Below are 22,617 nucleotides of genomic sequence, written 5' to 3'. Positions count from 1 at the left end.
ACATCGCAAGTGGCTACATTGCCAGCAATATAATTCCACTTCAGCCTCCCCAGAATACTCTGCATTCGAATATATTCATACTGGAAACAGTGAATAAACTGTAAAATTTAACTGAGGATAGGACAACATGATACAAGGAAAATGATGATTGAACATCTTCAAAAAAATAGAATGACAGAATAGGCTACAGTTGAGAAACAAAGCTATGCTACTTGTACTGACTGAGTGGGATTTCAAATCAAAGAGTCATAACGGCTTGGTTTTCCTTCAAGAGGGCTGTGACTGGTCTGGAGAAAGGTTCCACGAAACGTGATTGGCTCAGATACTCTTGGGGATCTACCTTTGGTGAGGGAGCTGCTGTCATGGCGACCAACATCACCTGCCCAGGTAAGGCAGCTTGTTGTTATGCTTACCAAGCTATGTGGCCAAACAGAAGCGGTGTGATGCTCCTCTTTAGCAGAAGCGCACTCTAAACATTTACTCTGGCGTGGGAAGCTAATGATTGTCATTTTATTTGTTCAGGAAACCAATCATCTCAGTATTGAGCATTAACAAACTTAGGAGGCTATGTTTATGTTGATGAAGTCGAAGAAACCTTTAGTATAAATAAGCAAAGATGGACTGCTGTTCAAAACTTAACAGGTGGAAACCAACTCAAAAGCAGAATGGAGAGGGCGAGGAGAGGAGAGTGGAAGCAGAGACGGAAAAGGGGAAAGAAAAACCAAAAGAGCCCAAAATTAAGTAAGTGGTAGGCTTTTCTTTCTCAGCTACCTAATCATTACAAAATGTTATTAAAAAATAATTATCTGATGCTGCAAAAAATAAACGAGCTCGAGCTTCTCCTGACAGACTTTTCTTGACAAACTTGGCTGTCAGTTCACCATAGTTGGACGTTTTAAGAAATATGCATGTATGTAAAAAATGTAGGACTATTGTTGAAGTCAAGAATGTGTTTGAAAACAATACTATTTGTATCATAATTTATAACAGGACAGGGGCATACTACACTATCATAATAAGAAGTTTAAATACAGCCACAACCAGTGATCATCAGGGTGCAATCAGAATTTAAATTTGAACCTTTACATCACAGTCATGTACTAGCTGCTGAATTTTGATTGGCCATTGGTGACCATTTTGTTGAACAAGCCAAATGGAATTGTGGAGAATCACAAAAAAACATGCCCCAGTTTTCATGCTACTACAGTAGTGTGCATACCACTGTAAGCTCAGCAAATATCAGACAGAAGTAAAATGTTGTATTGAGTACAGGTTACAATAACAGTAAAAGAAAGAACAAGAAAAAAGATCTGAAAAATACAGATAGAGCTGTTTCATTTGAACCTGATGTCTTTTCAGGATGCGTGCCAGTGTTGACTGAGAGACCAGATGGACATTATTGAAAATGGCATGGTCACGGATCATGTTGGCTTGAATTTCTCTGAGCCCGATAGCATTATTGGCCAAAAGCATGTTTATGATCTCTCTCTCTCTTGTTCTTACGTGACTATGGGCCCCCTTCCTCCTTCCAAGTTCGTTTGATACATACTTCTTCTTTGAGCACGTTTTCCTCCTGCTTCAGGTCTTCCTCTTCCTCTACCTCCACCTCGACCTCAGCATGGTCTCCGGCTCTTCCTCCTTCTCCTCCTCTGTGAATCCCCCCCCTCACTCTCACTCTTCTTCCTCAGACTCCTTCCATTTTTGTTGAAGACAGGTGAACTCACCTGCTGCATTTCTATAGTGCTTAAACCTGTTTGGTGTGTCTTTAATTATGCAATCATGTGTTTGCGCACTTGACGGCTGTGTTTATTTGACAGGCTCAAAGGTGTTGTAATTTGACAGTAAGTGTGAATTGCAAGGAAGTAACCTCTTGATATACTTCTGTGTCTAATGTACACAAGTGTGTTTAGTGTTTCGCAAATCACTTGTGTGTATTGTTTTGCAAAAAGTGTGATGTTGACATGTGCTTATGGTGCAAATCTGAGCCGTTGTTTTGCTCCTTGAGTGAAGGTTTTGATAATTGTGTAATACTTTTGATTTGAGTGTTTATCCAACCGTAAAAAACTGTATTTCAGACATGTAAAACCCACCTTGTTCCATATTATACGTATAACCCATAGTGAAGTGTCTATTTAAGTTATATCCACCATGCTTGGATGATAATACTTCTATTTGATTGTGTATTTAGAACCCTCTGTGGATTCTGTGTTTTCTCTCTCTCACACACAACCACCCACCCACCCCCACACACACATACACAGATCTATACACACACTCTTTCTCTCTATCTCTCACACACACACACACATCTATCCACACACACAATTTTTCTCTTTCTCCCTCAGCTGGAACGATTGGCGAAATTGGATAGTAGATCCGTCTGGAGAGTTTTACTACGGCTGGTTGCAGGTCATGATCTTTCCCATCTTATACAACTGGGTTATCATCATCTGCAGGTGAGGTCAAGACACATGGGTGTCTCAAAGCTCAAAAACACTCAACTCTCTCAACTCTACACAGCGAACAAAAGCACAGACACAACCTCGTTTCTGAACTCCCACATCCCAATGGTCATAGACACTATTCTTCCACCCAAAATTGGCAGCTCCTGCTATTTCCTGCAAAAAAAAAAAAGCTTTATAGTTATCAAAATCCAGGAGGAATCTTGTCTTCACAATAAGTGCATTGTGTTAGTTTTCCTTGAGATAGAGTCGATATATGAAGGCGCTAAGGTCATGCAATCAATACCCTGTGAGCATACATACTTATACGAATGTATTACATTTAATCCTGTTATCACTGTTCATTAAAGCATATGGCAAATCATTAGCATGGCAATGTGAATAATTCTTACATCTCAGACTTTTTTATGTAATTTATATGTTGCCTGTTCTCGCCCAAGCCATCCTTTGTCATGTTCTGGTGTTCAGTTATGATGGTGGCCCCCTGTTTAAATGAGCCCTCCTCACCTCTGCTGCCCAGGGCCTGTTTCTATGCCATAGAGGAGAACTTCCTGGCTGCCTGGCTGACTCTGGACTACATCTCTGACCTGTTCTACATGGCTGATATGGCAGTGAGGGGGCGCACAGGTAACAATAAAGCGCTATTTGCATGTACAGTATGAGAATGGATCTATGGATGTTTGGGTGTTTTTGCTGTGTTACCTCAAATTAGTTAGGTAGTCTGCCAAAACCGCCAAATCTGCCATCCTCTGTGTTTTTTAAAGAGCACGTTCAAATTCCCTATGCAGTCCCTAACTCACTCCAGGCCTTAAAATTAAATAAAAAAAATAAAATGTGGGTCTAAACATGCACACATTCACATGTCTACATACTTATATATTCGTGTGTGTGTGTGTGGGGAGAGAGAGAGAGACATTGACACATGCATAGACATTGCACTTTCATCACACACAAGAACACATATAACAAAAAGATCACATAAACACAACCACACCTACACACATAACATAGGCTATAAATGAACACACACACACACACACACACACACATACACATACGCTGAGACATGACCTTTGCCCTCCATCTCCCTGACCCATCAGGTTTCCTGGACCAAGGCATCCTGGTGCACGAGGTTTCCCGTCTGAAGACGCACTACGTGTTCTCGCGTAGCTTCCTGTTGGACCTGGTCTCCGTTCTCCCCACCGACCTGCTCTACCTGCGCCTGGGTGTGCACACGCCGCTGGTGCGCCTCAACCGCCTGCTCCGCACCCGCCGCCTCTCCGAGGCCCTGGACCGCATGGAGACGCGCACCGCCTACCCCAACACCTTCCGCATCGCCAAGCTCATGCTCTACATCTTCGTGCTCATCCACTGGAACGCCTGTTTCTACTTCGCCCTGTCCCACTACGTGGGGTTCGGCTCCGACCGCTGGGTTTACCCCAATATTTCGCGACCAGAGTTTGCCTCCATGCAGCGTCAGTACTTTCACTGTTTCTGGTTCTCGGCGCAGATCTTCACCACGGTCGGGGACACTCCGTTGCCGCGGCGCGAGGAGGAGTACCTGTTCATGATCGCCGACCTGCTGATCGCCGTGCTGGTGTTCGCTAGCATCGTGGGTAACGTGGGAAACGTGATCACGAGTCTGCGTAGCAGGGACAATGTGTTCTTCCCCAACCACGAGCTGGTCAAAAGCTACCTGGGCAGCAGACGCATCAGCAAGGACCTGCGCAACCGCGTCAACGGCTGGTATCAACATCTGCACATCAACAAGTGGGTGCCTCCTCCTTTCACCTCCTCCACTCACACCAGATCACTGTAAGCCAGAAGCCATACATAGCAGTAAGGAAACAGTAAATATCAAAACAGCAAAAACTTCCAAACTATGAATTATGGACAACAAGCTTTTTCACTTGTTGTTTTTTTCTTTCACTGAATTTGGTCACCTTTCCATCTGTTTTCTTCTTAACTGTGCTTGGCCATCTACCTGACGTGTGTAGTGGACACTTTACAATCACTGTGATCACTGGGGTGGCTTAATCCCCCCCGTCCCTGACTGACTGAATGCCTGTGTCTTACCTCCACAGGAAGATCACGCGTGAGAATGAGATCCTGCAGCAGCTGCCAGATTCCCTCCGCACGGACATCGCCGTGAGCGTCCACCTGCCCACCCTATCCAAGGTCACCATTTTCCAGAACTGTGAGAAGAGCCTGCTGGAGGAGCTGGTACTCAAACTCACACCACAGGTAAAGGTCACCTACAGGTCTAAGGTCACGGGAGGTCAAAGGACAGAGGTGAGAGAGACACAACCATTCAACAAGTTTTATCTGATGAGCCATTAAGTTGTTAAAGGGCAGTTAGCCTAACTTGGGCCCTTGTGATGCTTGCTTGATGAACCATAAATCTGAGTCAGGAGACATCGTGGGACACAGAAAATCATATTCAAACAGAAATTGCATGACTTGGTGCTAAGAGACTTACTCTTTCAAGTAAAGTTGGTGTGTTTGAGTTTATGTGCTGGCAGATTAAAGCCAGCTGTTTTTTCAGTTTTCAGTGCTATGAATCAGTGTGTCCTATGAATCACCTTGGTCAGTACTGTGGCCGTTGACACATTAACCTGTTTTGAGAACACGCAGGCTGGTTTTACATGGATGAGATGGCCTGATCACCAATCAGGACTAAGTTAGTGGTTAAAAACAAAGATTCCGAATCCTTTAAGGCCTTCAGCTTTGACTTATGTGAAGGTCACCCACATGCCCATACCCATTTAAATCTGCTGTTAAAACAGCAGTTGATGTTTGAAAGCCTTCATCTGCTATTAACATCACAGCCCTCTGTTACCTACCTGCATCGACACGATGCTTAGTCTCTATCACTTACTTTCCTTTTCTATTCCCCCCTGCATCCTCCTTCCCTCCCCTCCTCTCCATCCCTGTCTTCCGCAGGTGTACAGCCCAGGTGAGTATGTGTGCAAGAAGGGGGACGTGGGTCACGAGATGTACATCATTAGGGAAGGCAAGCTGGCTGTGGTGGCCGACGACGGGGTCACTCAGTACGCCGTGCTCGGGGAGAGCCAGTTCTTTGGAGAGATCAGCATCCTCAACCTCAAAGGTACCCAGCACTGCTGAGGTACTCACAGTCCATGCTCCCTCTCAGATGCTCCAGGCACTGAGTAAGACCAGTTAACACTTCCAACACCAAGGCATTTTTTTGAGGTAGTCTGCCATGCCTGATATTTCACCTAACTTAAAACCATGAGGCAAACGTGGCATTTATGATTATATTGTATAACACCTCAGCAATAATAAATTTAAGAATCTAGTTTTAATTTTAAGAATCTAGTTTTAGAGGTGCTCAGTAATTTAGAAGGTGACACATTTCTTCACCTAGACCACAATACATATTGATGAGATAGGTGTAAACCACCTGGGACACTTTGGTCAGCTTGGTGTTAGAAGAGTTAATCCTCTTTTTGGAGAACATAAAGAACAAATAAACAAAGTCAATAACATTGTTGTTACTGGGGTAAATACCGGGGGTCATAAGACAATAACCAGCAAAAGGACAGCAGTTTAAAGAGCAACAGTTTATAAGATCACTATTGGGTCTTCTATATTCTTTAACACACCACTAGTATACAACATCACAACCTTGAACTTCATTTACTCTGAAAAAGTTTAAATGGGCAAAGACATGGAGCCAGGATGTCCTTGCAATGCAGTGTCACACACAACTGATAGAATCTTTTTCCTGTCTTTGTTCTGAAAGGGAACAAATCTGGCAACCGGCGGACAGCAAACATCCGCAGCATCGGCCACTCGGACCTCTTCAGTCTGTCCAAGGAGGACCTGACAGCCACGCTGAACGAGTTCCCGGCTGCCAAGCGCCACCTAGAGGAGAAGGGACGCCAGATCCTCACCAAGATGGGCATGCTGGACGAGACAGCTGGTGATGGGAGTCAGGAAGAGCCGGTGGAATCCAAGGTGAGGGGTTTGTGTGTGTGTGTGTGTGTGTGTGTGTGGGTCACTACATGGTTTGCTAATGAGCTCCGGGTGTGATGAGTGTTTGTATGAGTTTGTGTGCTGTGTGTGTGCACGTGTGTGAGGGTGTATTGTATTTATAGTGGAGTAAAACTGGAGAGAGAGAGAGATGTTAGAGCATAACATCATGGCTGTAATCATCATCAGTAACTCTGGTGTTTTATTGCTTTTATGTGTTAAATAGAGGAGCTGGAAACCCTGAATTTTTTTGCATGTATGACTGACTGTATATAGATTTATATAGATAGATTTCTGCTGACAAAACTACATCCTATTTGCCAGGGACGTGTACAGGAATTTTGAAGGGCAGTTTCTCTGCCCTGGAAAAAAAGGTGTAACACGTTAATATTTGTCACCGCCGCGTCCCTATCCCCTGATTGCAAATTTCGCCAATATCATTTTAAACTCACACTAACCGCCGCTGCCACGCCCTGGTCCAAATATTGCCAATATTTCCTTCGGAGGGGCAACTTCAGTCGAGGAGGGCAAACGGGTAGTTGCTAGAGCAACCTTAGCCCCCTCCTGTGCACGTCCCTGCTATTTGCTGAAGAAAGTAATTTACATTCACAATTATTGTATTTATACCTATACACTACCTAAGATGAGGCAATCCAATTAGTTTATTTAATCTTTTTTATATACAGCCGCGGAAAAAATTAAGAGACCACTTCAAAATTATCAGTTTCTCTGGTTTTACTATTTATTGGTATGTGTTAAAGTAAAATGTACATTTTTGTTTTATTCTATAACCTACTGGCAACATTCCTACCAAATTTCAAATAAAAATATTGTCATTTAGATCATTTATTTGCAGAAAAATGACAATTGGTCAAAATAGCAAAAAAGATGCAGTGTCTTCAGATCTCGAATAATGCAAAGAAAACAAGCTCATATTAATTTTTAAACTACACAATACTAATGCTTTAACTTAGGAAGAGTTCAGAAATCAATATTTGGTGGAATAACCTTGATTTAAAATCACAACTTTCATGTGTCTTGGCATGCTCTCCACCAGTCTTTCACATTGCCTTTGGGTGACTTTATGCTACTCCTGGCGCAAGAATTCAAGCAGCTCGGCTTCTTTTCATGGCTTGTGACCATCCATCTTCCTCTTGATCACATTTCAGAGTTTTTTTTATGGGATTCAGGTCTCGAAATTGGGCTGGCCATGACAGGGTCCTGATCTGGTGATACTCCATCCACACCTTTACTGGCCTGGCTGTGTGGCATGGAGCATTGCCCTGCTGGAAAAAACACTTCTCAGAGTTGGGGAACATTGTCAGAGCAAAAGGAAGCAAGTTTTTCTTCCGGGACAATGTTGTACTTTGCCTGGCTGAGGTTTGTAAAAGACCATAAGGATTGAACCAAAGCCGACTGGAGGGTCTCCTAGTTCGTCTTCTCTGATGAGTCCAATTTCACAGTAGGTGCAAGACTCTGTGGCTTGTAGGCCTCTCCAGGTCTCCGTCTAACCATCAGACGACCATGTGTTGGGCAAAGCTGAAAATTGGACTCATCAGAGAAGACGAACTAGGACACCCTCCAGTCCGCTTTGGTTCAATCCTTATGGTCTTTTACAAACCTCAGCCAGGCAAAGTACAACATTGTCCCGGAAGAAAAACTTGCTTCCTTTTGCTCTGACAATGTTCCCCAACTCTGAGAAGTGTTTTTTCCAGCAGGGCAATGCTCCATGCCACACAGCCAGGCCAGTAAAGGTGTGGATGGAGTATCACCAGATCAGGACCCTGTCATGGCCAGCCCAATTTCGAGACCTGAATCCCATAAAAAAAACTCTGAAATGTGATCAAGAGGAAGATGGATGGTCACAAGCCATGAAAAGAAGCCGAGCTGCTTGAATTCTTGCGCCAGGAGTAGCATAAAGTCACCCAACGGCAATGTGAAAGACTGGTGGAGAGCATGCCAAGACACATGAAAGTTGTGATTTTAAATCAAGGTTATTCCACCAAATATTGATTTCTGAACTCTTCCTAAGTTAAAGCATTAGTATTGTGTAGTTTAAAAATGAATATGAGCTTGTTTTCTTTGCATTATTCGAGATCTGAAGACACTGCATCTTTTTTGCTATTTTGACCAATTGTCATTTTTCTGCAAATAAATGATCTAAATGACAATATTTTTATTTGAAATTTGGTAGGAATGTTGCCAGTAGGTTATAGAATAAAACTAAAATGTACATTTTACTTTAACACATACCAATAAATAGTAAAACCAGAGAAACTGATAATTTTGAAGTGGTCTCTTAATTTTTTCCGCGGCTGTATATACCTCATCATCATAATATTTGCTAAAGAAAGTAATATTGATTATTTATGTTATCAATTAATTCATGTATTTATACCTATACACTACCTAAGATGAGGCAATCCAACGAGTTTATTTATTTATTTATTTTTTACCTCATCGTCATAGGTGGAGCAGCTGGAACAGAACTTGGACACTCTGCGCACTAAGCTGGCCCGGCTGATGATGGAGCTGGAGTCCAGCGTGCTGAAGATGGAGACGCGGGTGGAGCAGCTAGAGCTACAGACTGAGGGCTGGGGCGGGATAGTAGCAGAGGGAGGGGAGGAGGTGGAGGAGGAAGACCTTGGGAAGGAGGTGGGAGGGAGAGTGTGGAGCCCAGGAGGAGGTGACAGTCAAAGGGAGGGAGGAGATGGGGAAAGGGAAGGAGGAGGAGGAGGAGACGATGGGGAGAGAGGAGAGGGAGATGGAGGAGACGGGACAGAGGATAAAGGAGAGAAAGATGGAGAGAAGGAGGTGAAAGTGGTTGGTGAAGGGGAGACTGAGGTAGAGGGAGAGGAGGAGAAGGAGGTGAAGACTCAGACTGAAGAGGAGAATTCAGATGAAAGGAAAGATGGAGAAGAGTGATCAACAAATTAATTCAAGGGCAGCTTGTGAATAATGATGTACATGGCATAGTGATTTACCTGGCTGCGATGGCTTTAATCAGCTGGTGATTTATTGTGACTGACATTGTTTGCTACACTACACAATATCAGAAAAAAGGTTGCCAGCTTTGCTGATTTATTTATGTTTTTTTTCTCAATGTGTGTGACATACATACTGAGCCTATAAACATTTACTTTACATATGTGCACTATATTTGACAGATAATACAATATAAAGATCACAAGCTACCCAAATGAATATAATATATAAAAGTATTCAACTTGCACTTCTTGAAGACGCCCAGTAGATGGAGGCAAACACTTAATTTCATAAGCACTGCACAAAGTTATCTTTCCGTTCATACAGATGAGAGAGCTCGCTTGGATATATTTTACGGGACAGTGGGACAGTAAGAGGTGCTTCATCACTTATGCGATGGTTTATGTTTGTAGGGAAAACGTGAGTGATGGGGATCACAGATGGTGAAGAATGATTTGTCTTCGGTAGAGATTGCAACAACTGGCGGCAACTGGAGCACAAAGACAGGCCAGATTTCACCGTTGTTTAATCACTCTCGTGGCGCGGCTATGTCACCGATAACCTATTAAGTCCCATTATGTCCTCTCTCTGGTGGAACATGTTCGGTGCACTGATGTGTGTGTTGTTTTATGGGGTGAATATGATGACACCGGCTTTAGTGTGTGGTTTGGGCTGGCTTCAGAATGTTATGTGATAGCCGACGCCTATATCTCGGAGTTGTAGCCTATGTAATGCGTTGGCGCTTACTTTGAGCTCTGTTTGACATGTTTCTCTTCTTAGGAGTTGTTGGTTTATTGTCCTTCAATGTTTTTTTTTTTAGGAGAGTTTAGGAGAGGGTCAAATTCCTTTAAGTCTAGAGGCTCCGACCAAATAGTGTGGAAAATAAGTTTAAGTTAATTAAAAAAATAAATAAGTTTAAGTTAAGTTTATCTTCACACATCTTGAGGAAAATATGTAATTTCATGTGGACTAATTGTTTAATTTTATGTAAGCCCCAGTTATTTTGCTGAAATTGCATTTGCATTCATTTAAATCATAATTCCATTACAAATTAAGTGATTTTAGGTCTTGCAGTTCGTTTCTTATTCTTGTTACATGCAACGTAAGCACCTTGCTTAAGAACTTGAAGGGGGAAAAGCTACTGTTTTCATTAAAAAGTGTTATGTTTTGAAGAGTGCTTAGGCAACATTTGTATTTGTATTACCGATTATGTTTCCTTAGAAAGTAAACAGTCTCCTAATTCATGAATACATCCATCGTTGCCGTTCGCTACCACCAAACAAACTATGCTGCTATTATGAAAGATTAATGTACTGATGTTGGGCTCCTTCCAGAGCCCTGGGGTATGAGTCAAAGTTTAACAGCCAGTGAAAGAAAAAATCATGGGCTTACCGCTGCCAAACTCCCATCTAAATGACCTGGTGTTGGAGTCATACTATACTGTGGCAGCCAGCTTTGGACATCATTTTAAATAGCTTTTGAAATTTGTGTGAACATCTGTGTAAAATTCTAACGGCCCCATCTGCAAGATACAAACACAATTGCTTTCATTCTTTTGTTTGATGTTTTTATTTTTGTTTAAGATTGAAGTTTTAGTTTCATTGTCTATATAGCCATGTTTCCAGTTTAAGCGGCAGACCTCAATATATAATAGAGTACTTACTTAGTGTGAGATGTGATAGTGGTAGTGGATTTTCTTTTTAAAAGTTGAATGTTAAGGTGACCTTCACTTGTGCCCTGCTTTGATGTGCCTTTGGATAGCTGGTGAGTAAAAGCTGAAAGAGAGAGTGAGATAGTGAATACAGAGAAAAGGAAAAAGATCAGCAAAAAGTTGTAAATGGAGGACTCCTGAGTTTCTTCAGTGTATTTGAAAAAAAAAGACAATTTTGTGAAAATCTTATTTAATATCTTATGTTTACCACCTGTTTATAATTCATGTTTTTTGTGGTATGATTATGAACTACAAAGAGTCTTCAGATTCATTTGACAATTTTCCATTTATATTTCTAAATACAGTATATCGCCGATAGGCAAAGCATATCAAATATACTCCGACTACAACGCACTGAATTTCACATTTCATATGACCTCATGAAAGAACCTGGTAATTTCCCCAAATGCATGATCTGCTTGGCCTGTTATGTCCATGCACCGACCACAGCCTAGAGCCACAGTCTAATACAGCAGTCTCCTAATCAGTGTTAATCTTTATTTTCATCTTAATCTTTGGTTACAAAATTAACCCACAGGGTGCACTTACAGACACACACACACACACACTCATATGTTTTGGGTATTACATTTCTTCAAAAGTGTGGTGATTGTGTGTGTCCTTGTTTGAGTCTGTCTGATTGCTCACATCATTTATTTGCTTGCTATTGCTAGTGTGTATACATTTGTGTGTGTGTGTGTGTGTTCGTATGTGTGTGTGTGTGTGTGTGTGTGTGTGTGTGTGTGTGTGTGTGTGTGGGTGCGTGTGTGTGTGTGTGTGTGTGTGTGTGTGTGTGTGTGTGTGTGTGTGTGTGTGTGTATTTTTGGATTACTACTTACTCCACTCGCACGTGTGCCTGGAACTCGACGTCGTTCCTCCCCTCCTCTCCCCTGTCCTCAGCTCAGCCCAAAGTTAAAGATTCAGGAGGAGCAGAGGCAGCCTCTGGCACCCGTTCCTTTCCATTCACTGATGCCCACTCAGCCATGACACTGCTGGCGCTCGGATCATTCCATATCTTCTTGGCAAAGACACCGAAGACAGAGAAAATTCAGAGGAAGAGAGAGAGACAGGGACGTGATATGGCCAAACTTTTTTTTTTTCAAGCTGTGACGGAGAGGAGAAGTAACAACCGTGTGTGTTTCGGTCTTTGGGGATTGCTCACAAGGTGAATGTTTACTTTGTTGACTGATTCAGAAATCACTTGACTAGAATGAGCTGGAGATATAAACATGACCTATCAGAGAAAAAGCTTTTGTGAAGAAGAACACTTTTATCATGATGTGTTAATAACCTTCGCATAATGGAGTGAAAGTTTGACTCTTCGGCTAAACACACACACACACACACACATGAACACAAACACACACACACACACACACACACACACACATGGTCACACACTCTCAAAGTGAGTACTAAACATTACCCCATTGTTAATTAATGTCCAATAACATCTAGTCCCCTGACCACAAGGTGACCGCTCACATGCCAGAGCAAAAAAAAAGTTCATCCACGCATCAGATTTCCGTACTAGTGCATCAACCATTAACCACTTGTGCAATGGATCGGAACACTGCACTTACACTATATAAACATTCCCTGACGTTCCAAGAAAACTTTCACTAGATTTTCTGAGAAGACAGCTCTCTCTTCCAAGAAAGGGATCCCAGCAAACACATTGATAAAGGTAAAACACTTCTTAATGTAATCTCCAAGATACTGTGGATCAACACCACAACTACCAAATAATTATATAATAATAATTATTATTATGTTAATAAATAGTGTTTCTATGTATTGATTGTAAAATAGACCATAAACCAAATTGCATTTTGAGTATCATTAACATTATGATACTTTGAGGTCTTGAAGGTGAATTTCTAATACATAACAATAATACACAACAATGTCATCCTGTCAAGAAGTGGACAATACAATTCGTGTTTGAAACTGACTGAGGTTTGTAGTTTGTTTTAACTGATAAGACCTTCTAATTTGACTTTGGGTGTGTTCCTAAATTCTGGCACTAGATAAACGTTACTGATGAATTGCCTATCTTACCCAGCCTATAAACAGCTTTTAATTATACTGAAGCTGCTATGTAATCAGTCGGTCTAGCTCATTTAGGCTATTCACCATACTTCTACTATAACTACCACCACGACTACTATACTAGGCTACTACTACCAATAACAATAATAATAGTAATAGTAATAATCATTATTATTGTTGCTGTTGTTGTCATTATTATTAGTAGTAGTACTACTAGTAGTAGTACTAGTACTAACCAAAATTAGACCAGGCCTACCGAAATATACAGTGCTACAGCGCTCAATAACTCTCCTCAATTTGCTAGCTATTAACTCACCAATTAGTAGGCTCAGTAGGCTAACCAGGGCTCGACATTGCAATCGTTTCACTTGCATTTGCGACTAAAAACCGATGTGTGCGAACTGTAAAATGTATTCAGGAGCATGTGCACGAATAAAAAAGTGATGCAGCATTCTGGAGTGGCGGATGAGCGGAGCTTTCCACTATTCCTCAGGTGGTAGACTGTTGTTCATTCCAAGTCCTTTTCATATTGTTTTTTTTCTTTCTGATACCGTTAGGTTCAGCACTTATCTGTACTGCTTATTTATTTGAATGTTTTCTTTATAAAGACTTAAAAAGCAACCAAGCCCCGGGAGCCAAACCGGCCCTCACCTTGTTAGCGCGCACGACCCGACCTGGCAGCGCGCTACTTCCTATGGTTTCAGACATAGTTTGGCGCACTTAGCGAAGTATCGTAGAATGAAGAGACAAACCGGACATAAGACGAAAAATTGCAATGAGTAACGAATGCACGCGAGAGGGAGTTACTGCACGAGAGAGGTTGAAGGACCATTAAGACTGCGACAGAAGCCCAGTTTTTGCGCGACAGCGCCCGAGTTATGCCCAAGAGAGGATGTAACTGTGCAAGAGAGGTTGAGTTCCACCACGCAAGAGGGATCGAGTTTCACATTTCACAAACAACAGACAGAATATAATTATGAGTAAATAAAGAGTAATTAAATAAACACAAGTATGTGCCTTTGTTTTGGTTTTGAATTTGATTCCTAGAATAAACGTTGAAGTGCGTCTGTTTACTCCTTCTATTTTATTTGATACAATGCAATGATTTGCAGCAGTCTTTCTTCTAGATTGAAACGTGTTCTATTTCGTGGAAAACAAGCCAGCTAACTAAGCAAGGGCTTCAACCTGGCAAATACCAACAAGTAGTAGCCTGGGCGGATAGTGGGAACCACATGTTTTTGTGTGCAGTACAAACCAATCTCGCGCAGTAACTGGGTTTGGCGCTTTATAGCGCAGGGCAGCTGGATAGGTGGTGTCTATGTTGGTCAGGCTTTTGGCCCACCATACTACCAACCCGAAGCGTACCGCGAGTGTGTGAATCCCCGAAAAACTGAACCAAAGCATTCTGAATATATGAAGGGGTTCAAAGCGCCAGACTCTGCTAAACTCCTTGTCGGTGAACTAGAAGTGACAGTTTATGCACCCTGTCACTGAACATTGCAACGAACGTTTTGCTATTATTTTGCCAGTGTCAGCAGTAATGAAAAAAAATCACATGAGATATCCACCCATGACTACAATCAAAATACAATCAAGGCATATATTTGTCCTTTATTAACACTCTCTTATGTATCTGTCCTGTAGTCTTGCATCTCAACACCATGCCTACCGTTCCCGCTGGTAAAGAGGTGCATGAGCTCTCGGAGGCCATGGGCAAGACCAAAGGTGGAGGTGACACCCGCAAGTGGGGTCGCACGCGCTACGATCGTTACTTGCTCCCCTGCGTTGCTGAGTTTTTTGGCACGGCGCTCTTCGTCTTCTCAGGTTGCGCCTCGGTCATTGAGAACTCACCTGGCACGGGGCGCCTGCAGCCCGCCGTGGCTCATGGCCTGGCGCTCTCCATCTCCATCGCCATCACGGCCGGAATCAGGTGTGTGTGTGGGGTTAGGGGCTTTTTTAAGGTTGCACTAAGCCCCGAGAGCCAAACAGCCAACATAAAGTTGGTGTACAAGGGCTTTGGGTACAAGGTTTGTTATGTCTGTTTAGCTGGATGGCTAGGTGGTGTCCATCTGCAGAGACTCAGTGCTTTTCTATTCAAGATAGTGCATACTGCTGCACACCCTCTGATGCACTTAGATAAGGGTCCAAGTGTAGTCTCTTCCGAATCTTATACTCAATTCTAGGAAAACATTTTACTTTATAACAAGTTATTTTCAAGTTTGTGCACAAGTGTAGACTACATGTCTCTGAGAAAGGGACCTCCATTAACACTGGAAAATAAAGTCGAAAACCACAGTAAATTTTATGATGGGACCTGCAGATTTAACAACTTAACATATTCTACCCTATATGTATACACACTTTTGATACTCTAAGCCTTTCTAACATCTCTGTGAATATGTCTCAATCCTACTTGAATGTATTGACTGATATTGATGAAGCAATATGACCTCTGACCTTTGTTGCTCTCCTAGTGGAGGCCACATGAACCCTGCTGTGACCTTAGGGGTCACCGTAGCAGGAGGTCTGAATATCATCATGCTCATCCCGTACTGGGCAGCTCAGTTCTGTGGGGCCATGGTGGGCGCTGGTCTGGCCAGGGTAAGAGCTTTACTGCGAAAGACTACGTTTGATAGGGAATAGATCACATAGGAAGTAGTGATGGACAGGAGTGGAGTAATTAGATGGTGAATTCGGAATACTTCAGTTTAGTTCAGTATTGAAAGTACATTTGTATTATTACAAAGTATTTTCTCTAAATGATAACACGGTTAAACATAATGCACAAATACATTTTAATGTGTAAAACAACATATTGTATTTCTTTAAAACAGGCTGTGGCCTCCTCACATGAGAATTTTGTTAACTCGTCGGGCGGAGCCTTTGACGCCATTAGGGCTAATGATCAGGTGGGCGGAGCTCTGGTGGCGGAGATCGTCATGACGTTCTTCTTGGTGCTATCGGTCTGCCTGAGCGCAGTGAACCATCAGAGTAAAACGCCACTGGCCCCCTTCTGTATTGGACTCACACTCTGTGTGGGCATCCTGGGCGCGTGAGTATACATGTGTGTGGGCGTGTGTGTATGTGTGCATATGTATTCAGGTGTGTGTGCTTGTTGGAATGGGTGACTGCAGGTGTGTTTGTGTGTTCAGGTGCATTTGTAGGACAGCATATGTGTTGTTATGGCTATGGCTGGGTTCAAGAGAGAGAGGGAGTGTGTGTGTGTGTGTGTGTGTGTGTGTGTGTGTGTGTGTGTGTGTGTGTGTGTGTGTGTGTGTGCTAGTGAGCATGTGTTTGTGTGATCTTTCATGTGCAGTAGTTTGTATGATCACTGCACACGAATGTTCTTGTTTGTCTTGGACTACATGTGGTTCTGAGGGTGCCACCATGTGTTCTTCTGTGAATTGTAAAACCAGAGTGAGGATAAGACATCTGTTTGAACAGAACACCTCGCAAAGCTAACATGGTGACAAGTCAGAAAATCTATCAAGAAGAATCCATTTCTCTTATAATTGTGTCCCGCCCCCTCTCCCTCTCACACCCACCTCTCTCTCTGTCTCTCTGTCTCTCTGTCTCTCTCTCGCTCTCTCTCTCTCTCTCTCTTTCTCTCTCTCTCTCTCTCTCTCCATCTCTCTCTCTCTCTCTATCTCTCTCTCTGTCTCTCTCTCTCTCTCTCTCTGTGTTTGTCCCTGTTCTCCAATATATTTTATTTCTCCCTCTTCCGTCTTCCTCTCTTGCACCTTGTCTATCTTCACCTTGTCTATCTTTTACTCTCTCCCTCTCTCCCCCCCTCTCGTCTCTCTCCCCCTCTTCCTCTCACACCATCCTCTACTTCTCTCTCTCCCCCCTCCCTCTCACACCCACCTCTCTTTCTTCCCCTCCGTCTCTTTCTCTCCCTCTCTCTTTCCCTTTCTCTCTCTCTCTCCCCCTCTCCGTCTCTCTCTCCCTCTCTCTCTCCACCTCCATCTCTCTCTCTCCCTCTCTCCCTCCGCAGTGGAGCTGTGTCTGGTGGTTGTCTGAACCCAGCTCGTGCCTTTGGCCCAGCAGTGGTGGCCAACCACTGGGCCTACCACTGGGTCTACTGGGTAGGCCCTCTGACCGCTGGGTTACTGGTTGGCATCGTGCTGAGGTATGACCTGCAACCTTTTTTTTAAGGTTAATCATACAACTGCATTGCATTTTCTTTCGCTGAATTGGGAGACATGAAAAAAGTGAGCATGGTGTGTTGAAATTGGATTCTAATTGCTTTATGTGTTGTTGTATATACAGTGTTAATCAGGGCCGGATTAAGACATTTTGAGGCCTGGGGCTAATTACCAGGATGAGGCCCCTATATCGCCCCGACGCACATCGTGACACGCACACAAACCCACGCCAGGTGCACTGTCACATCAGTGTTTTAAAGTCCACAGAACCACTCTATAAATATGATCAGTTTAAAGCCAAGGATAAAATGTATGTATGTAGTAGACTACACTGTAGACAATAATAAACCAATAATGCAAATGTATACATATTTCCATTCATTCAAAAGCAAAAACAAGGCTAAATAGCCAGGGAATGAAATAACGAATTGATTAAACATATGCCTATTAGTGAAGCAACAGCTTGGCTCCGCGCCCACGTTTCTATGCGAGAGCACCGACGTGCGGTCAGGGGAGGCAGCGCTTCACCTGTCATCATTAAAGTAAAAAAAACAAATAACGATCAAAGGAAATATTTTCTACTGGTCTGTGATATAAATGTATTTTCTGCATGATTTCAATCATTTCGAGCAGTTTTATAATCAAAATCGCTGAATTTGCGCATGTCCTGTTCAAACAGACAGGAGACAGCAAGACGATGAGGCAACGACGAGCTGTGCTTCATCTCAGATTGCACAATACCTCACAAACTGGACTGAGTGTAGAACCTATTTAGTCCTGCTGATCTGACAAAAAACCTCAGTGAAAACCTCTACACTAATATTTGACCATGACTGCGAAAATGGAAGATTCTATAGCTAAGCTAAAACATTTCACTTAGCTATAGGCTATGTCTAACTGGCTTGCACATAATTTGTCTATAATTTTCAATGAATTAGCCTAATCTGCAGCGATATGCGTGAGGATAAGAACTCATACATCTTCAATTGCTGAAAGAATTTACGTTTTATTAGGCCCATTTAGATGGAACCGGGAAGCCTTGTTACCTGCATCATCGTATTTGAAAGCGCGTTATTACAAGCGTTTATCCCTGTCTTAATGATGTGGTGCGAACCAAAGCAAAGTTTAGAAATGTGAATTAATCTTCTTCAGTCTTACTTTGCACTTGAGGGCTTTTGCGATTAGAAGGTCACGGTCCACGGACCAGTCTTTTGGCCCCACTCTCGTGCTTTCTTTGACCGGACATTTTCGCGCATTATAATTTGTTTCACTCTGAATGTTTCTAATGTTATGCGCGGTGCGGTGCCGTTGACTCACTCGACATCGGGCGACCTGAGGCCCCCCTGGTGGCGAGGTCCGGGGCTGCCGCCCGGTCAGCTCATTCGTTAGACACGGCCCTGGTGTTAATAATGACTATATGAACTGAGAGTGTAATTAAGAATAACTATAACAATGGCAAAAACTAATAAATATAGAGAAGTGCCACACTTCTGTATAATAAATGGGAATTCTGAAAGCTATGTTTTTGCGTGCCGTAGTTGTCATTTTTGTGGATCTCCAAATAATGGGTTCTCCAATTGAAAGGTTCTCTAAATAAAAGGTTCTTGTTCATCGCCTTTGACAGGACACTGTTGGGTGACCCCCGAACAAGACTGACCTTCAGAAAGAGAGAGGCTTCACCCTGAACAAAACCAACAACGTCCCTCTTCAGATCTGTCCATCATTTCGCTCAATTATCACTCCTTTCACACATGACTTTTATCTGTGGGCTCACATCTGCAGCAGAATATGCAGTGACATTAGTTCTCATGAGAATGGTCCAAGACAATGGTTCAGGTTATATTTAGCCCTGTTTGTTGTGTGTTGTGTGAAATGCTTTGTCTGTTTCTCAGACAATTACTGTGTATATTTCTAGATCATTTTATGCACTTGTTGGGATATGAGTCGTATCTTTCCAGTGAATGACTAATATTGTGAAATTCTAAGTCTTTTTTTTATTTAACTATTAGCAATATCTATATAATAATAAATGGTGCATATGTTTACAGAAGCCCTTGAATCTTGTATATTTTCTATTCAGGCATTTGCTGTGGTCATGTTACTGTGTACACTAAAGCAGTTTGCCCCTAGTCTGGGAAGTCCCGCCCCTCTTCTCCGGCCAATTTGATTTAGCCTCTGAAGGGGGTCTGGCAAACTTAGGATAGCAGTTCACTTCAAGATTTCCAGAATCCTTGGAGCCAATCACAAACTGGCTTTTGGCTACCTGGCGCGCTATTGGCGGATTTAAAATAACCACGTCTACCAAAGCGAAACTTAAGAGAAAAGCACAGACTATCTGAGCAAATTAAATGCAGTGAAGGGGCTGGGAATTCCCAGACAAGCCAACTCCTCAATGGAGGTCCACTTCACTCACGTAATTGGACACGCCTTTAACCAATCAGACCAACGATACTATACAATGATACAAGGATTGGTAATAAAGCAAACACATATTTTTTCTGTATGAATTGTTCCAGAGCAGGTTTCTGTTCTATTTTCAAAGAAAACTTGCCTTTGAAATCATCCAAGACAGCCGCGAGAGCAGTATATAGTTTACTGTGCTTTTCTCTTAAGTTTCGCTTTTGTTACGTAGACGTGGTTATTTTAAATCCGCCAAAAGCCAGTTTGTGATTGGCTCCAAGGATTCTGGAAATCTTGAAGTGAACTGCTATCCTAAGTTTGCCAGACCCCCTTCAGAGGCTAAATCAATTTGGCCGGAGAAGAGGGGCGGGACTTCCCAGACTAGGAGTTGGCCAGACTAACTGAGCAAATGAAATGCAGTGAAGGGGCGGGGAATTCCCAGACAAGTTTGCCCCCTTAATATATGAAAATATATAGAACAACCCTTTCCTTCACAGTCCATACATCATTTTATGGAAACGTTCAGACACCAGTGGCCTTTGGTAAGCAGCACCAGAACCAACAATATTTCCTCGAGACCCCCACTGGTTTGCCACGTTGAATTTAAGAACAACGGGTCTTCTCAGGGAAGGTTTACGTAGCTTACTCAATAATGAGATTGCGCTTTTCTCGCTTTTCAAGGTAGGCTACTGATCATGCGGTCGGTAGCGAAACACTAATGTAACTCTTCTGCAAGAAGAAGTAACAATGACGTGGTGAATACATAAGTATATTTGTACACAGACTACACACACACACACGTTCATAATCTCCTCAGTATATGTGTGTGCGTTACATAAATTATATAAACTTCAGTTGTAACTGAAACATATTCCAGCTTTATTGGTGGGCCTGTTCGGCATCACCATCCAGATGTTCCTCGGTTTCACGATAGCGGCACAGAATTAAATCAGCTCCCATTTATGTTATGTTATCCCAGGCAGTGGAAGAATGATGACAGCAATAGCCTTGGCTGTGTAATTATCGTGTTGAGATTGCAGTAGGCCTACTTAAGAGCATTAGACACGAAGAAATGTCTAATGTTTCCTCCAATAATATTTGCTGTGCACAGAACCAATTAGCTATTATTTTTCACCTGAAGGGTCCAACTTTAACATGTGAATGTTGTGTCAAGATAAGCAAATGAAAATAATTACAGTGCGTTAAAATATACATTTAATTACGTAGATATGTACCAGCCGGTGGACTCTACGTCGGCATTGACCTTGCAAGGTTCAGGTTGATTTAAACCAGTAGATGGCGTTTTGAGCCATTTTCAACCCATCAAATAGGCCTACCGATTTTTTTTTTTATTATTCAAATAAATGTGGTAATTATGTCAATATTAAAACCAGCACTGATGTGTTACATTTAAGTGTTTTGAAATAAACTGACAACATCAGTTCTTCATATCTTTAGAAACGTAATAATAAAAATGTGATTGTGTAGGGCTTTGTGTGTCTACTTTCCTCCCTAATGGAGTTGGTACCGTTCTGGACTTCTGAATTAAATAATTTTTCGTCTGTCAGTCATCCGCCGTCCCCAAGAACATCAATTTCTGGCGTATAATTTTACAGCAACAATCAGAGCTACAAAATGAGCTGGAACGGCGCAGAGGGGAACAGATGGCACGTAATTGCCACGCGCCGGGAACAAGGGAGTCCGCTCTTACAGGTCTCACGGGACAGCGCTGTTTCTAAAGTGCAGGTGCGTGCGTGTTTGATCAGAATGTGGCCCGGAGGAACCGTGCAAGGCGCGGGCAAGTTTACCCACTACTCGATACGAAACATCGACGGAGGCGACTTTTTTTGGAGCCAAGATAACCTCATTAGCACAAGAGGGAAGCACTTGTACGTTTTAATCACGTCAAACAGCTAAAACAATTGGAAAGTGGCTTCGCAAAATCCCAGTATTTTCACCCAACTACTGGAGCTCTAATCCAAGCCCGCCCGAGTGTGGGTGCTGGCGAGGGGCGGCTGGCGTGATTGATGAATCAAATATCATCTGCTCGCAATAGGAAATCTCTGAAACTGTTGTGAATTAAACACAGACCTCCGACGCGAACGGAGCAGGTGTTCCGGATACCAAAAAATGAATTTGCCCTCCCTGCTTGTCTACTGACTGAAATGCGCAATATGCGCAAGAGCATCATTTATAAACATGCAATAAACGGGAACAGATGGGCTTTTCAAATCATGTTCATTTCCTTCGAAGAAGAAAATAAGTCAAAAGGTAACTGAGGATTATCACTTTTTTTATAATAGTTATATCATTATTACACTGTTGTTATTCTCCAGTTAAAATGTTCAGTAATGGCCACTGGATTTGCACATGTGGAGGATATGTAAATAGGCACTCTGGTCAAATCATAGCCTATTTGAACTTGCAGATGATGTCTGTGGCAACCTGTCCAATTTCAAGGTTGCCCTTGCAGATTTATGAACTGCCACTCAGTGGCGTCAAAGACATGTTTTTGCGTGAAATCTTTATGCTATGTTTATGCACAGACAGAAAACCTTGTAGGCCGGACGTCATCATGTAAACTACAAGTAAACAATAACAACATAACTGCGAAAATAAGAATTTATACACCCATGCATCCAGTCTGCATGGGCCACAATGAAGTCTACTTTGCCTAGCCGAGTTCCAAAGTTAATTAAGCCGATAAATCCCTCCAAGATTCAATCAAATTAACGGACCACTAAATGACATTTACATAGGACTGCCCATCCGTGGCCCCCAAACTCCAAACGTACAGTGGACGGTGGGATAATATTATAGCCGTAGTGTTTTTGAACAGGAATATGCAGATCGCAAGCTCAGCTGG

At 42.6% G+C, this 22,617-nt stretch overlaps 2 protein-coding genes across 2 annotated transcripts; both read left to right on the top strand.

Annotated features, from left to right (window-relative positions):
* Positions 1 to 362: 362 nt before the first annotated feature.
* On the top strand, positions 363 to 12,141 carry cnga4 (cyclic nucleotide gated channel subunit alpha 4; the record flags this gene model as incomplete). The annotated part of the gene is made up of 10 exons (XM_080839745.1): positions 363 to 387; positions 1,711 to 1,714; positions 2,346 to 2,456; positions 2,983 to 3,089; positions 3,563 to 4,232; positions 4,547 to 4,706; positions 5,406 to 5,571; positions 6,229 to 6,443; positions 8,928 to 9,113; positions 12,055 to 12,141. The coding sequence occupies 10 exons, from the start codon at positions 363 to 365 to the stop codon at positions 12,139 to 12,141; spliced, it is 1,731 nt and encodes a 576-aa protein (XP_080695871.1).
* A 2,726-nt stretch (positions 12,142 to 14,867) lies between these two features.
* Positions 14,868 to 19,036, top strand: LOC308365030 (aquaporin-8-like; the record flags this gene model as incomplete). Its single annotated transcript, XM_080838347.1, has 5 exons — positions 14,868 to 15,136; positions 15,681 to 15,807; positions 16,041 to 16,258; positions 17,201 to 17,335; positions 18,976 to 19,036. The coding sequence occupies 5 exons, from the start codon at positions 14,868 to 14,870 to the stop codon at positions 19,034 to 19,036; spliced, it is 810 nt and encodes a 269-aa protein (XP_080694473.1).
* Between the last annotated feature and the right edge of the window lie 3,581 nt (positions 19,037 to 22,617).

This window comes from Sprattus sprattus, assembly GCF_963457725.1.
Source record: "Sprattus sprattus genome assembly, chromosome: 5".
Taxonomy (NCBI): Eukaryota; Metazoa; Chordata; class Actinopteri; order Clupeiformes; family Clupeidae; genus Sprattus; species Sprattus sprattus.
Note: the sequence above shows the minus strand (reverse complement) of the source record. Positions and strands in the feature narration are given on the sequence as shown.